This window comes from Tamandua tetradactyla, chromosome 16 (assembly GCF_023851605.1).
Source record: "Tamandua tetradactyla isolate mTamTet1 chromosome 16, mTamTet1.pri, whole genome shotgun sequence".
In the NCBI taxonomy this organism is placed as follows: domain Eukaryota; kingdom Metazoa; phylum Chordata; class Mammalia; order Pilosa; family Myrmecophagidae; genus Tamandua; species Tamandua tetradactyla.
In genome coordinates this window covers 15768472-15782299 of record NC_135342.1, presented here as the reverse complement: position 1 = coordinate 15782299, position 13828 = coordinate 15768472, and the positions used below count along the sequence as shown (strand labels likewise).

The window sequence follows — 13828 nt, the reverse complement described above, 5'->3', positions numbered from 1 at the left end:
ACGTTAGTCGCTGAGAGCACAGAGGTCGGGGTTCCTGGGCTATCCAGTGGGGACACATCGCCCTCCCGCCGGAAAGAAGCAAACCCGGGCGGCGACCAACAGATGCCCGAGTTCAACGACCCAAATCAAGGGCACCTGCGCGGACCTTTGCCCAGCCCTAGCCCTGGGGAGCGCGCGGAGGTGAACCTTGCCCCGTGGCCCAGGTGGGCGGGGCTGGCGAGTTAGAATAAGGCCGGGCGCCTGGGGGCGGGGCCGCAGCTCAACCCGCGGATCTCACCCGGCTCAGGGCTGCGGGCCGGCGGAGCGCGCAAATACAGGCTCCCGAGGTGCCTCCTGGTCGGGGCGCTGGGTGCGGCTGGCTCCGGCTGCGATGGAATCCGGGTGGTCCGCGCTGAGCGCGCTGGGGGCCGTCACCGCCGCGTGGCTGCTGCTCTGGGGGCTCTGGGGGCTGGGCCGCGCCGTCTATGTCTTCCTGCTGCCCCAGGTGCGCCCGGGCGCCCAGTGGCTCCGGTCGCAAGGAGCCTGGGCAGGTGAGAGGGCCGCGCACGAGCGGGTCGGGGGACCCCAGGAAGCAAGAAGGTCAAGGACGGGGTGACAGGGGCGGGGGCGAAGGAGCCGGGAAGTCCCTGTGCCGGCACAGGCGAGCGGGCGTCAGAGGCGCGGGCGGATGAGGGGTGAGGACAATGGCGAACGGGGGGTCCCGGCGAGCTCATCCCAGAGAGGGTGAGAGAAGGGCCGGGGGGAGGGGAGGAGGAGATCGGCGGGGGGGAAGGATCTGGAACCAGCTGAGGGTGCGCTGGGGCCTAGTGCTCCCCAGGCTGGAGACGTGCCCCTGACTCCCCGTGCCTCCTTTGCTCCTCTCCAGTGGTGACAGGAGCCACTTCCGGCATTGGCAGGGGTTACGCGCACGAGGTGAGCTGGGCCATGGAGCCAAGAGGGTGGGGAAGGTGGTGGGGGGAGGGTAGCAGCTTCTCAGATCTGCTCGCCTATCTGTTGCCCACACTGAACTGGAAATCATGCCATCTGTCTGGTCCCCTCCTCCAGGAAGCCTTCCCTCTGTTACCCTACCCCTGAACAGGTATTTATAGAGCCCCTCACCAGCTCCTCTCCTTCTCCCATCATAGTCCTGATTCATTCATTCAAATCCTATTTCCTGACCACCTGCTATGTGTCAGGCACAAGTTTAGGTGCTGGGGATGCAGAAGTAGACAAAACAGATTTTTAAAAACTTAAAGGGCCGTGCCCAGAGGGAGCTTATGTTCTAGAGGGGAGGCCCGTGTAAGCAGGAAACAAAAATAAAGTACTAAGTGGATCAAATGGCTTTGGTGAGCAAGTGTGGAAATATCCTTCCAGCTGCTGATATTCTGGGTTGTCACTGTGTGTCACATCCACTGGACTGTGAGCCTCAGGAAGGCGGGGCTGTGGCGGTGCCAGGCGTGTGCAGATGCGGGGAACAGTTTATCGAAGGGAGGAATGACCTGGGAGTGCATGAGTGATCACACACACACACAGAGCATCAGCTCCTCAGGTGCATGGGGTCATTGAGAAGTTTGGGTGCAACCCCACAAAGTCAAAGGATGCTAATTCTCACAGAACACATCACCCTCGGACATGCGGTTTGAGAAGACAGACACACACCCACCCCTATGCTGAGCATTCCCCAGTTAATGTCATTCATTCCACAAATATTTGATTGCTCCTCTGTGTCAATGGAAGGGCATTCGAAGTAGAAGAGGGGACATGTGCAAAGGCCCAGAGGCAGAGGAATCCCAGGGGTGATTCTAGGGGCTCAATAAACTGCCATGCCTGGAATTGCTTAGAGGAGCATTGGAAGGAGACCCAGGCGGGGGTCTAGCCATGCAGGGCCTTGAGGGCTGGGGTGAAGAGTGTGGCTTTGTCCCGAGGGTCCTGCGAAGCCAAGGCAGGTCCTAAGCAGCAGAGAGGCAGGGGCAGGTTTGTGCTTTGGAAAGACCCTTCTGGCTGCTGAGTGGAGAACAGATGAGAAGGGGTAAGACTGGGACCAGGGTGCAGGCAGGAAGCTGGGGTAGGGACCTGGGGGAGGGAAGGGGCTGGAGTGGGTCTTCATGGTCACCCTCTGTCCCCAGCATCACCCAGCAAAGAGCAGGAGGTGCTCGGCAAACACATTTTGAATGAATATATGAATGAAGGAATGAGTGTTGAACAAATGGGTCCTTACATCACAGAGAATAACAGCTGAAGCCTTTCCTGGGGCATCCGCAGCCTGTGCTCTGGTCAGGTCCTCTGAGCTCAGAGACCTCCTGCATTTCACCAGTGCCCTTGACCTCCACACTGCCCTCTGAGGTGCCAGCAGGTCCTTTGCACTGGCCCTTCCCTCTCCCTGGTGTACTCTTTCTCCAGAACACGTGCTCTACCTGGGCAGATTCCATTACCTCTTTTGCTCACTTCCATATCCATGGCACTGTGCAACACACAGTCTGTGTGCGGCAAATATCTGTTGAATGAGTGAACCCATGAATGCATGAATGAATCCCTATAGCTCGCCCGGAGAGGTCTTAACGTCGTCCTCATCAGTCGAAACCTGAGCAAGCTGGAGCAAGAAGCAAAAGAGATAGGTGAGTCCAGGGCACAGTGGTGGGGGCAGGAGCTGGGGCTGCACAGGGTGGGGACAGAGGCTGGGGCTGGGACAGGGGATGCAGCATGAGTTAGGGCTGGTCTCTAGGCAAGGGCAGTGGCTGGGACTAGGGTTGGTCTGAGGGCCAGGGGATCAGGGGTGGCTGCAGAGGCTGGACTGGGGGTTGGCCAGGGCTGGAAAGGAACCGGGGCAGGGGCTGGGGCAGGGCTGGGACTGGCCCCCAGTGGGAGCCTGGGTTTCCTTACCCCCCACCCCACCTCCCAGAGCGTCTTCATGGAAGGACCACACGAGTCATCCAGGCCGACTTCACGGGGGGCTTGGAGATCTACGAGGCCATCGAGGCAGGCCTGAGAGACCTGGAGGTTGGAGTCCTGGGTAAGCTCAATGGCCCCTGCTCACCCTGCCCCAAGCCCCCTTGGTTGCCCTCCCCCTGTCCCTCCTGGGGTCCCTGGGACTGCTGGACTGACAAAACCATCCGTCCCCTCTCGCTCAGTGAACAACGTGGGCATGCAGTACCATAACAAAGGGCTGAGGAAACTGCTGGACACCGAGAACCTCGCCAAGGTGAGTGGGGGGCCCGGGTAGGAGCTGGCTCAGTGCAGCATCCCCAGACCCTACTGTGCTCTGTGGGATCCAGCATAGCACCCACCTTTGAACGAAGTACTCCTCCACCTTCTGCTGGAAAATTGGTTTGTTTGTTTATTTTTTTACTTTTTTTATTGTGAAATATAACATATATTCAAAAAAGGAATGAATTTCAAAGTACATTTTAACAAGTAGTTATTGAACAGATTTCAAAGTTTAGGATGGGTTGCAGTTCCACAATTTTAGGTTTTTCCTTCTAGTTGCTCCAGGACACAGGCGACTAAAAGGAAATACCAGTACAGTGATTCAGCAGTCATACTCATTTGTTAAATCCCAACTTCCCTGTTATAACCCCTACTTCTCTTTGGATCTTTGTCCCAGTCTTTAGGAATATTGGGTTTTTGCCCATTCTAACTTTCTTCATGGTGAAAAGGTGTGCCAGCAATAGGGGATGGAAATGGTTGATGTTCTTGGTGATACTAACCCCTCTGGGTTTCAGGACTTAGCTATCTAAGAACCATCTGAAGGTTTTAGGTTTCTGAAAAGTAAATTTATCGTGTGAACCTTCATAGGATTTCAGGTAGAGCCCTGGATGTTCCTTAGAGTTGATAGGAATGATGTGGTTTGGGATTGGGCAAACTATGGCAGTTAGCATCATCTAGCTGAAGCTTGCATAAGAGTAGCCTGCAGGATAACTTCTCGACTCTTTTCTGAACTCTCTTAGCCACTGATACCTTACTTTGCTACTTTTGGTCAGGAAGGCATTGTCGATCACATGGTGCCAGGGCCAGGCTATCCCTGGGAGTCATGTCCCATGTCACTAGGGAGACCCACAGCCCTGGACATCATGTGGGATGTTGTTTTGAAAGCTATAAGTCTGCGCTGCCTTCAGGTAAAGGAGGCACCTTTGGTGGGGCTCTCGCTCTTCTGCAGTGCCCAGCCCATATAGTGTCCAGGCTGGGTCTGGTTCTGCCCTTTGTATTCCCTGCTGATCACTCCCAGGGGTTAACTTGGGAAAACCAGGGCCTGCCTTCCCAGGCTCTGGATTTGTAAGTTTCTTTTTGGACCCCCACATGAACCCACAGTTTCTCTTTTCTTAATCACCTCCACACACATGCTCACATTTCTGATGGGATGTGGCCACTCATACTTCAGTTTCAGCTGCCAATCTCTTTTGTTAAATTCAACACTATTTCCTTTAGTTTTCATTTTTATCTGAGTTGGATATACAGAGTCAAATAGTTCTACAGAGCTTTTTAAAGAAAATCATATGTCCCCATCCCATTTTCCATTCCCTTGAGCATATCCTCAAATGTCAGTACTACTGACAACTGGGCTGGATAACTTCTTATGGGGGGGCCATCCTGTGCATTGCAGAATGGTGGGCAGCGCCCCTGCCCTCTGCCCACTCGATTCCAACAGCACCCCCCTCTACAGCTGTGGCAACCATAAATGTCTCCAGACATTGACAATTGTCCCTGGGGGGCCAAAGTCACCCCTGTTTGAGAACCACTGCCCTAGAGACTACCACTGTCAACTTTTAAACAAATATAACCTCATGCCTTTAAATAATATGTTCGTAGGGTACATCTTGATTTTTTTCAGTTTTAGCCATTGTCTAGCGACCATTTCTCTTTGACATACACCTCTGCTCCCCCCACAAGCCCACACCCTCCAGGCTCACATCCCCCAGCGTATTTCATAGATGCAGATACAAAGTCACATTACCGGGAATATGAAAACACTGTCCACAGCTGAGCCATATCGTGGGCTGAGATTTGATACTTTCCCTTTATTGAACAATGTTTTATTCTCCTTGTAGTTAGTAATTGTCTTGATTTTTCATCTGCTTGGGTTTCTCTGTACTTAGTGCTACTTCAACTCCAAAATGTAAGCCCAAAATATATATTTTTTTAACATAAAAGCACCTGCTGTAGTTATATTACAATGGGATATTCTAACATTGAACATGAATGGACTTCTGCTCTACAAAACATGGGTGGATCTCACAAACACATTAGGCAACAGAAGGCAGAGATGAGAGAGCACACGTTGTATAATTCCACATGTATGAGTTTCAAAACCAGATAAAACTATTCTAGAGGAGGCAGAAGTCAGGACAGTGGTGAACTCTGGGGAGGAGGCAAAGGGTGATGAGTGTATTTATTTGATCTGGGAGACTGTCACTATTTTAGTTCTCATACGAGTGGAGGTTCAACATTTGTGTTCACTCTGTACCCTAAAAATTTACGCTCTTTGGAATTTGTGTATGTTATACCTTTTTTCATCCTCTGTGTTTTGTCAATTTATTTTTAAATGTCAGGCATTTGAGAGCAGTTGTAAGGCATGAGCTCCAAGCCTGCCATTTTGATAATATTACTCTCCTAAAATTCCTTGAGAACCACTCACAGATCAGTGATTCTCCACAGCTTGCAATAGGGGCAACATCTTAAAAGTATTATCATATAATTTTCTTTAAATGCAATTTTATGAAGATATACAATCATCTGACATATAAACTCACTGGCTCACAGTATCATCACATAGTTGCACATACATCCCAATAATCAAATTTAGAACATTTTCATTACTCCAGAAAAGAAATAAAAAGAAAACCCAAATCCTTCCATACCCCTTATCCCCATTTATTATTTACCCATAGTATTGCTGTGGTACGTTTGTTAATGTTGATGAAAGAATATTAAGATATTACTGTTAACTATAGTCCATAGTTTGCAATAAGTACATTTTCCCCATATAGCCCTTTATTATTAACTCTTTGTAACAGCATCGTACGTTTGCTCTAATTCATGAAAGAACATTTTTATATTTGTACAGCTAATCACAGACATTGTCCACTACAAGATTCACTGTTATATATTCCCATGTTTTAACCTCGAACTTTCCTTTTGGTGATATACATGACTCTAAACGTCCCTTTTCCACCACACTCACACTCCATTCAGCACTGTTAACTATTCACAATAATGTGCCACCATAACTTCTGTCCATTTCCAAAAGTTTAACTTCACCCTAGTTAAACATTCTGTATATATTAAGCAACTGCTCCTCATTCTTTAGCCTCATTCTGTAGCCTGGTAACTGATATTCTATATTTTATGTCTATGAGTTTACATATTATGATTGTTTTATTTCAGTGAGATCATACATTTGTCCTTTTATGTCTAACTTATTTCCCTTAACATAATATCCTCAAGATTCATCCATGTTGTCATGTGCTTCAGGACTTCATTCCTTCTTACTGATGAATAATATTCCATCCTATGTATGTGCCACATTTTATTTATCCGTTCATCTGTTGATGGACACTAGGGTTGTTTTCATCTAAAGGAAATTGCGATAGTTTGTATAGGTTAAACTTTCAGAGAATGTTTACAGATACAGCAGAAAAATCCAGAAGGAGAAGTTTATGAAATAGGTGAAAATGTCCCCTCTTTCTCTAATCCTGCTCCCCAAGAGTGATCTGCAATTTCAGATGGGTGTGTCTTCTATCTCTCAGTGTACTAGTTTGCTAGCTACCAATGCAATATACCAGAAACTGAACGGCATTTAAAAAGACGAATTTAATAAGTTGCAGGTTTACAGTTCTAAGACCAAGAAAATATCCCAATTAAAGCAACTCTATAAAAATGTCCAAACCAAGACACCATCCGTCAAGAGGCTGCCTTCAGTCAAGAAAAGCAGATGAGTTCAGCGTTTCTCTCTCAAATGGGAAGGCACGTGGCGAACGTAGCGATATCTGCTAGCTTTCTCTCCAGGCCTCTCACTTCATGAAGCTCCCCGAGAAGCAGTTTCCTTCTTCATCTCTAAAGGTCACTGGCTAGTGGACTCTCTACTTCTCATGGCTATGTTGTTCTCTGCTCTCTCAGAATCGCCAGCCTTTTCCAAAATGCTTCCTCTTTTAAAGGATTCCAGTAAAGTATTCAAGACCCACTCAGAATGGGTGGAGTCACATCTCCCTCCAATGAGAGGTTAATATCCACAAGTGGATACGTAACATCTCTGTGGAGATAACCTAATCTACTTTCCAACCTATAGTACTAAATATGGGTTAGAAGAAACCATTGCTCTCACGAGATTGATTAGGATTAAAACATGACTTTTCTAGGGTACATAAATCCTTTCAAATCAGCACTCAGTATATATATATATGTATATATATGGAAGGGCATAAATGTATTTTTTTCATCCAGATGGCAGCTCACTATTCCCCACTTTGCCTCTTTCAAGTAGCAATATATCTTTTTTTTTTACGATTTTAAAATAATTTAAAAATATATGAATAGCATTGTACCCACACAAATTTAGTTAACAGAAGGACAGAAAATCTTTTAATTATTGTATTATTCTTAAACATTTTTAATGTAATATGTTGAACTATTTTAGCACTTTACTTTTACAAAGTGAGAGAACAGATCTTTTCTAAGTTTTCTTTTAAGAGTGAGAAAACTGGTTTTTTGAAATAAAGGATGATAAAGTTAACACCAAACATTAAGAAAGGATACTATTAATCTGTTTTTTAGATAAAGTACTCAGATGGTTAAGAAAAACTTTTTATAACCTTTCATTAAAAGAGTTTAACTGAGAGTAGCATTGAAGCAACTTTCCAAGTACATTTGGAATTTGTAGTCAGTAATGACTACAAAATTCAGTTTCTTAAACCTTTCTGCAACTTTTCACATCCATATACATTCAGTTAGTAATGATTATAACAAACTTAACTTTTATATTAGGAATATGTTTACAAAGTGAATTCTTTGAGGTAGCTGGAGGTCGGCAAGTCTTGCTGCTAAGGCATTCTTAAAGATAAAGGGATTATTTTGAAACCTGTGTGGGAACCCTATTCTTAAGCTCTTGCCATTCAGCAGCAAATAGGTATTGAGAGTTAGGGTGAAGAGGGATACAAAAATGTGTTTTTAAGATTTAGAACTGAAAATCTGAATGCTGTTAGGGGTTATTCTTTGGCTAGCCTTGGGATGTCTTTATTTTATACAGATAGGTTTATTTGCTTAAGGAAATAAGAGTCTTGGGACAAGCGAGGGGGTAAACCACTAGTTGGGTTGACTAGTCTTAAGGTGGCCCCCAGGGAGTGAAAAAGATCTCCCTAGAAGGAGGTGGGGCATTCAGGGACAATGAGAAATTGATGGGACACTAGAATATCCTTGAGCCTACACAGGGGTGAAGATTTTAGTTTTGGCTTTATGGTCAAGTCCTATAATTAGGCAATTAGTCCCAGTGGAGCCAGGCTCAGAGTGGCAGTTTAGGACAGAGTGGCTCTAGTGTTAAGGAATGAACACACCTGTCCCACTGCATCTTACCTGGGGCTCTGTTAAGTTGGTCAGATGTGAAGTCAGCAGAACTGTACGTGGCCTTGGGCACCCTCAATCTTCACTTGCCATTGGCAGGGCTCAACAAGCTGTCTAAGCACCCCCTTCGAGAGACAGTGCCCTGAATGTCAAGGGAAGAAGTGGCACTATATCTTGGGGATCATTCCCCACAGATAAAAATAGCTGATCCCTTCCTTTTACTTGTTGCACTGCAACCCACGCACCCGCCACACTTCATTCAACTACCCCCTACTGACTGGTAGTCAGGGTGCTGCCACTTACTTGTGACTATGACTAGGTGTTGCAATAAACACCTCTAGACATATTCATTTTCCACATGCGTGTTTATCACAGAGGAACACGCTCCTAGAAGCAGGTTTCTGGGTAGAATTGTGTGTGCATTGAAATTCTGGTGTGGCGCTACTTCTTAAAATATGTTCCATGTGAAAAAGTACTGGGACCAAAAGTCAAATATCCAATTTGAAAATGGACAAAGGACTCAAACTGACATTTTTCTGATGAAGATAAACACATGGCCAATAAGCAAATGAAAAGATGCTCAACATCATCAGTTATTGGGGGAATGCATATAGAACCACTTCACACCCACTAGAGGGCTACTGAAAAACAAAGGTTAATAAGTATTGGTGAGGATATGGAGAAATGGTGAATCACTACTGGAATGTAAAATGGTATAGCTGCTGTGGAAAACCTTGAAGGTTCCTCAGAAATTACCATATCACCCAGCCAGTCCCCTCCTAGGTATGGAAAGCAGGGGCTACTTGTACACCCGTGCTCAGGGCAGCAGCACTCCCAATAGAACGGGGAGACAGCCCAAATGTCCAATCAACAGATAAATGTACAAACAAAATGTGCTCTACCTGTGCAATGGAATATTATTCAGCCCTAAAAAGGAAGATCTGAGACATGCCTCAAGGTGGATGAACCTTGAAACATGCTGAGGGAAATAAGCCAGACTCAAAAAGACGAATATTGTATGACTTTCCCATATATGAAATACTTGGCATGAGCAAATTCATAGAGTCAGAAAGTAGGCTAGAGGTTACCAGGAGCTGGGGGGAAGAGAGAATAGGGTATTAATGCTTTATGGATACAGAGTTTCTGTGCAGGATGATGAAAATGTTCCCACTTGGATAGAGGTGCTATCAGCACATTGTCACTCTTTAATGCCATCCAATAGCAACCTCAAAAATTACTGAAATGGCCATTTTTATGTTACAGCTGTCTGACCATTACAAAAACGGAATCTAGGTAATAAAAGAGCATGGGAGTTGTAGCAGGATGGGGAGGTGGGGGTGACAGGCTGCTTTTCCCTTCCCAGGGCCTGTCGGATATTGTGAACTGCAACGTGCTGTCGGTGGTCCAGGTGAGGCAGGGCTGGGGGGAGGGGGGCAGCGCCTGGGGCCCGCGGAGCTCCGAGTACGTGGGTGGTCCCGGCCCCACCCCCAGCCCCTGCACTGGGCCTGGCACGGAGGGGGTGTCCGGGGATGTGCCCTGAGGGAAAGCCGGGGGTGGGGGTCCCTGGGAGCAGGTAAGAGGATGGGAAAGGAACGACCCCCGCTCACTACGCTTCTCTCCAGATGACCCGCATCATCCTGCCCCAGATGGTCACCAGGTGAGCACAGCCTCCCTCTCTCCTGGCTGGGCCCTGCACCCACCCCCGTCCACCTCCAGGCCTTTCCATTCCCCAGCTGCCCCACCCAGGTTTCCAGCTCATCCCTGTCCCTCTGAGCATCTCAGATTTGGTGGGGGCGACACCAGGACCCTCTCCTCCCACCCACGCGCTTCCTCCTGCAGGGGCAGGGGCGTCGTCATCAACATCTCCTCCGAGGCTGAAAACGGCCCCAGACCCTTCTTTGCCGCCTACGGAGCCAGCAAGGTACCCACCCAGACCCCACAGACCCAAGGCCCGGGCTGGGCCGCGGTGCCCGAGGTCCCGCCATCCGCACTTTCCTCTGGCATCGCAGCTCATGGCGGGAAACGCCCAAGAAGGAGCCATGTGCCACCTGGGTCTGGGGCCATTCCTAAGTCACTCCCACCCTGCACAATGGGGAAACCAGAATTTATTTTTTTAAAAAAAAAAAGAAACGTTGGCTGGGAGGCAAAAGAACCGCCTGAAACTTGCTGACACCCGGTGCCCGGGAGCAGGGGCGCGGGTCCAGCAAACCCAGGCATTCGGGTGCAAAGCCGGTTGGAGCCCCGGAGTGTTCTAGGCACGGGGGTGGGGAGCAAGGGAGGGCTGGATGGAGGCTGGGGAGGGAGCGGTGGAGCGGGGGCGGGACGCTGCACAGAGAAGGTCCCCGGACTCTCCCTCTCCTTCCTCCACAGGCCTTTGTGCGCAGCTTCTCAGGGGCAGTGCGAGCTGAGTACCTCTCTCGGGGGATCACCGTGCAGGTGCTGACAGCCGCTGACAGCAGGGGCGGGACCCTAAGGGAACTGGCTGGGGGGGGGGGGTGGACCCAGAAGCGGGGGGGGGGGGGGTGGGGAGCCACTATCATGGGATGTAGGGAGCTTAGGGACAGTGGAGGCTCCTGGGGGTGGTGTCAGGGTCGTCAGTAGGTGGGGTCCCAGGGACGACCAGGGACACCGGAGGGTTTCAGCTGCGCAGTGCTGGGGAGAAACAGGTCTCCTTGAGGGGTGGAGCCTGGGGGGGGTGGGGAGGCAGGCGGGCGCTGGGAGACCTGGCTGGGAAGACCCCAAACCCAAGGAAAGCGCAAGTGGCACTGAGCAGGGGGGTTCGGAGAAGGCCTGGGGGCGCAGTGGGGAGGAATTCTTTCCTTTACCCCCTTCTCCACCAGACGGTGAGCCCCCTGTTCGTCTCCACAAACTTGACCTACAACATGCGCCCCGGGCTGCTGGTGCCCCGCCCCGAAGACTACGCTCGGCAGGCCTTGGACACCCTGGGCCTCTCCTCCCACACCTCCGGGTGCCTCAGTCACGCTGTGCAGGTGCCCTGGGTGCAGCCGGGGCGGAAGGCTGGGTGGCCTTCCCCGGTGCAGGGGGGGTAGAAGCGCCCGCAGGAGGGGAGGCCCCTACCCAGTGCTGGGATGGGTGGGGAGACCAAGGACAGCTGCACCTGATTCCTGGTGTTGCTGTTTTCCAGAATTTTCTGCTACGTGTCTTTTTGGGCAATCATCTTATCCAAAGTCAGCTGCCAATCAGGTTGACAGATCTGATTTTATGGTCCACTGAGGGAGAGGCAGACAAAAGGCAGGCCTAGCCCCTTGTCCTTCCCCTCCTCTCCCATCCAATGCGGGGCTGGGACAGCTGACAACTGCATCCCGGATGTCGGAATAGATGGACAGACAAGCCAATGGACCCTGAACACCTGGACATTAGGTGACAAGGATGTTACCTCAAACCTCAGGCGAAAAGATGGGGTCTTGTTTTGGGTTTTGGTTTTTTATTTCTTTTTTTGGAGATGGGGTTTTGATATGTAGTGCTGAGACAACTCTATAGCCATTTGAGGAAAAGCAACCATTTAAAAATATATAAAATTGTGCAGTGATGATTGCACGAGTTTGTGAATATGGGAAAAACCACTGACTCATACACCTCAAACAGGTGAATTTTAAAGTATGCCAATTATATCTCAATCACGGTTATTTAAAAAAAAAACAAAAACAGAGCTCCCCCAATAAAAAAAAACATAAAATATACAATTGTTTCTGGTCGTTAGAAAAGTACAAGTGGCAATCTAATATGTTCACAAGTATCATGAGGTTGAACTTAAAATGTCTGGAAATATATATGAGTGAGGCAGTTGGTTAGTGGGAATATAAGGAATAGTGTATATTCTAGGTGATTTTGGTTTGAAGGGTTTGTTTAGAGTCGTGTATATGACTGATTAACGCTACACATTTGAATAAGCTCTTGCATGAACTGGTTCAAATCTGTGACCCTGTTACAAAGAGTCAATAATAGAGTGGTATGGGGTGGGGGGTGGGGTACCTATTACAAGCTATGGACTATGTTGACAGTAATACCTTAAAATTCTTTCATCAACAGTAACTGCTGTGCCATGCCAATTCTAGGGGTCAGTAATGGGGGAGATAAGTGACATGGGATGTACTGGGTTTTCTTTTGGTGTCTATCTGATAAGTTTTGGAGTAACGGAAATGGTCTAACAGTGACTCTGATGAGGATGCTTGCACAACTAAGTGGTGATATTATGAGATATCGATTGTATAATTTGGATGGCATATATGATATGAATGAATATATCAATAAAATCTGGGGGGAAAAACTGTATCTGGTCCTCACATCATGCACCAACATAAACTCCAAATAAAACAGAACTCTCCATGTAAATAAGGCAACACAAGGACTGGAAGAATTCATAGGTGAATTTCTTTCTATTTTGGCCATGAGTCTAACTATGATTTTAAAATAAAAGCAATAGCAAGAGAACCTCCAGCAAATACTGGCCTCCTGCTAAAGCTATGCAGCCTGCCAGCATTGGTTAGGGAAATCAACTGGTGTCTGCAGCTTACTTTGAGATGCAGTGGAAAGTAAGAGGAACTAATGGATGGAGACAGAAATGGAGAGTGGGAAGAGAAATCTGAGAAAGCATGTTAATGGTAGAACCTAGATGGTGAGTACATGAGAATTCACTGTACAATCCTCTCACCTTTTCTGAATGTTTGAAAAAACATGATAAAATATTGGGGTAAAATACATGAGCCAAAGAATAAGTTTCTAAATAAAACTACTGGAGCACATTTAGAAATTTCTTAACAAAAGATGATGGCAATGAGCAAAAAAAAAAAAGTAACCATTTAAGAGAAAATATTTACAGCTTCCATCACATGAAAAATCCTCATCTCCTTAATATCTAAAGAACTTTTAGAAATCATGAAGGAAAAGGTCAACACCCAATTTATGTGCAAAAGACAGGAACAGGTAATTCACAGAGAACGTTATACAAACGATCCTTCAGTGTATGAAAAGATATGCAACTTCATTCATAATAAGAGCAATGCAAATTAAAACCACTCTGAAGTAGCATTGCTCACGTGTCATGTTGATTACAAGACTAGTCCCCATATACTCTTCTCCTTGGTTCACTGTGCGTTCACATTCGCTTTGTTTAATTTTCCCTCCTTCTCTCTCCCTCTGTCTCTCCTCCTCTCTGTATGTATTGATGATGAATGGACCATTTGAGAATAGGTTGAAGATATCATGGTCCTTTACTCCTAAATCCTTTATCAAACAGTTCCTCAGAACAAGGATATTCTCCTACATAACAACAATGTAATAA

The 13828-nt window shown here is 47.6% G+C and overlaps 1 protein-coding gene across 1 annotated transcript; it reads left to right on the top strand.

Moving 5' to 3' along the window:
- Positions 1-275: 275 nt before the first annotated feature.
- LOC143658977 (very-long-chain 3-oxoacyl-CoA reductase-B-like) lies at positions 276-12230 on the top strand. Its single transcript, XM_077131454.1, has 11 exons — positions 276-530; positions 866-912; positions 2519-2594; positions 2879-2989; positions 3108-3178; positions 9890-9934; positions 10149-10183; positions 10366-10447; positions 10897-10962; positions 11367-11516; positions 11672-12230. The coding sequence occupies exons 1-11, from the start codon at positions 371-373 to the stop codon at positions 11786-11788; spliced, it is 960 nt and encodes a 319-aa protein (XP_076987569.1). The 5' UTR covers positions 276-370; the 3' UTR covers positions 11789-12230.
- Positions 12231-13828: the final 1598 nt, after the last annotated feature.

What these genes read in the sequence shown, in the direction of transcription:
- LOC143658977 (XM_077131454.1), top strand. Translation starts at nt 371, where the DNA reads ATGGAATCCGGGTGGTCCGCGCTGAGCGCGCTGGGGGCCGTCACCGCC. An exon ending in GCAGGGGTTACGCGCACGAG is followed by an intron (nt 913 to 2,518) that starts GTGAGCTGGGCC and finishes GAATCCCTATAG; the next exon opens with CTCGCCCGGAGAGGTCTTAA. An exon ending in CCGCCTACGGAGCCAGCAAG is followed by an intron (nt 10,448 to 10,896) that starts GTACCCACCCAG and finishes CTTCCTCCACAG; the next exon opens with GCCTTTGTGCGCAGCTTCTC.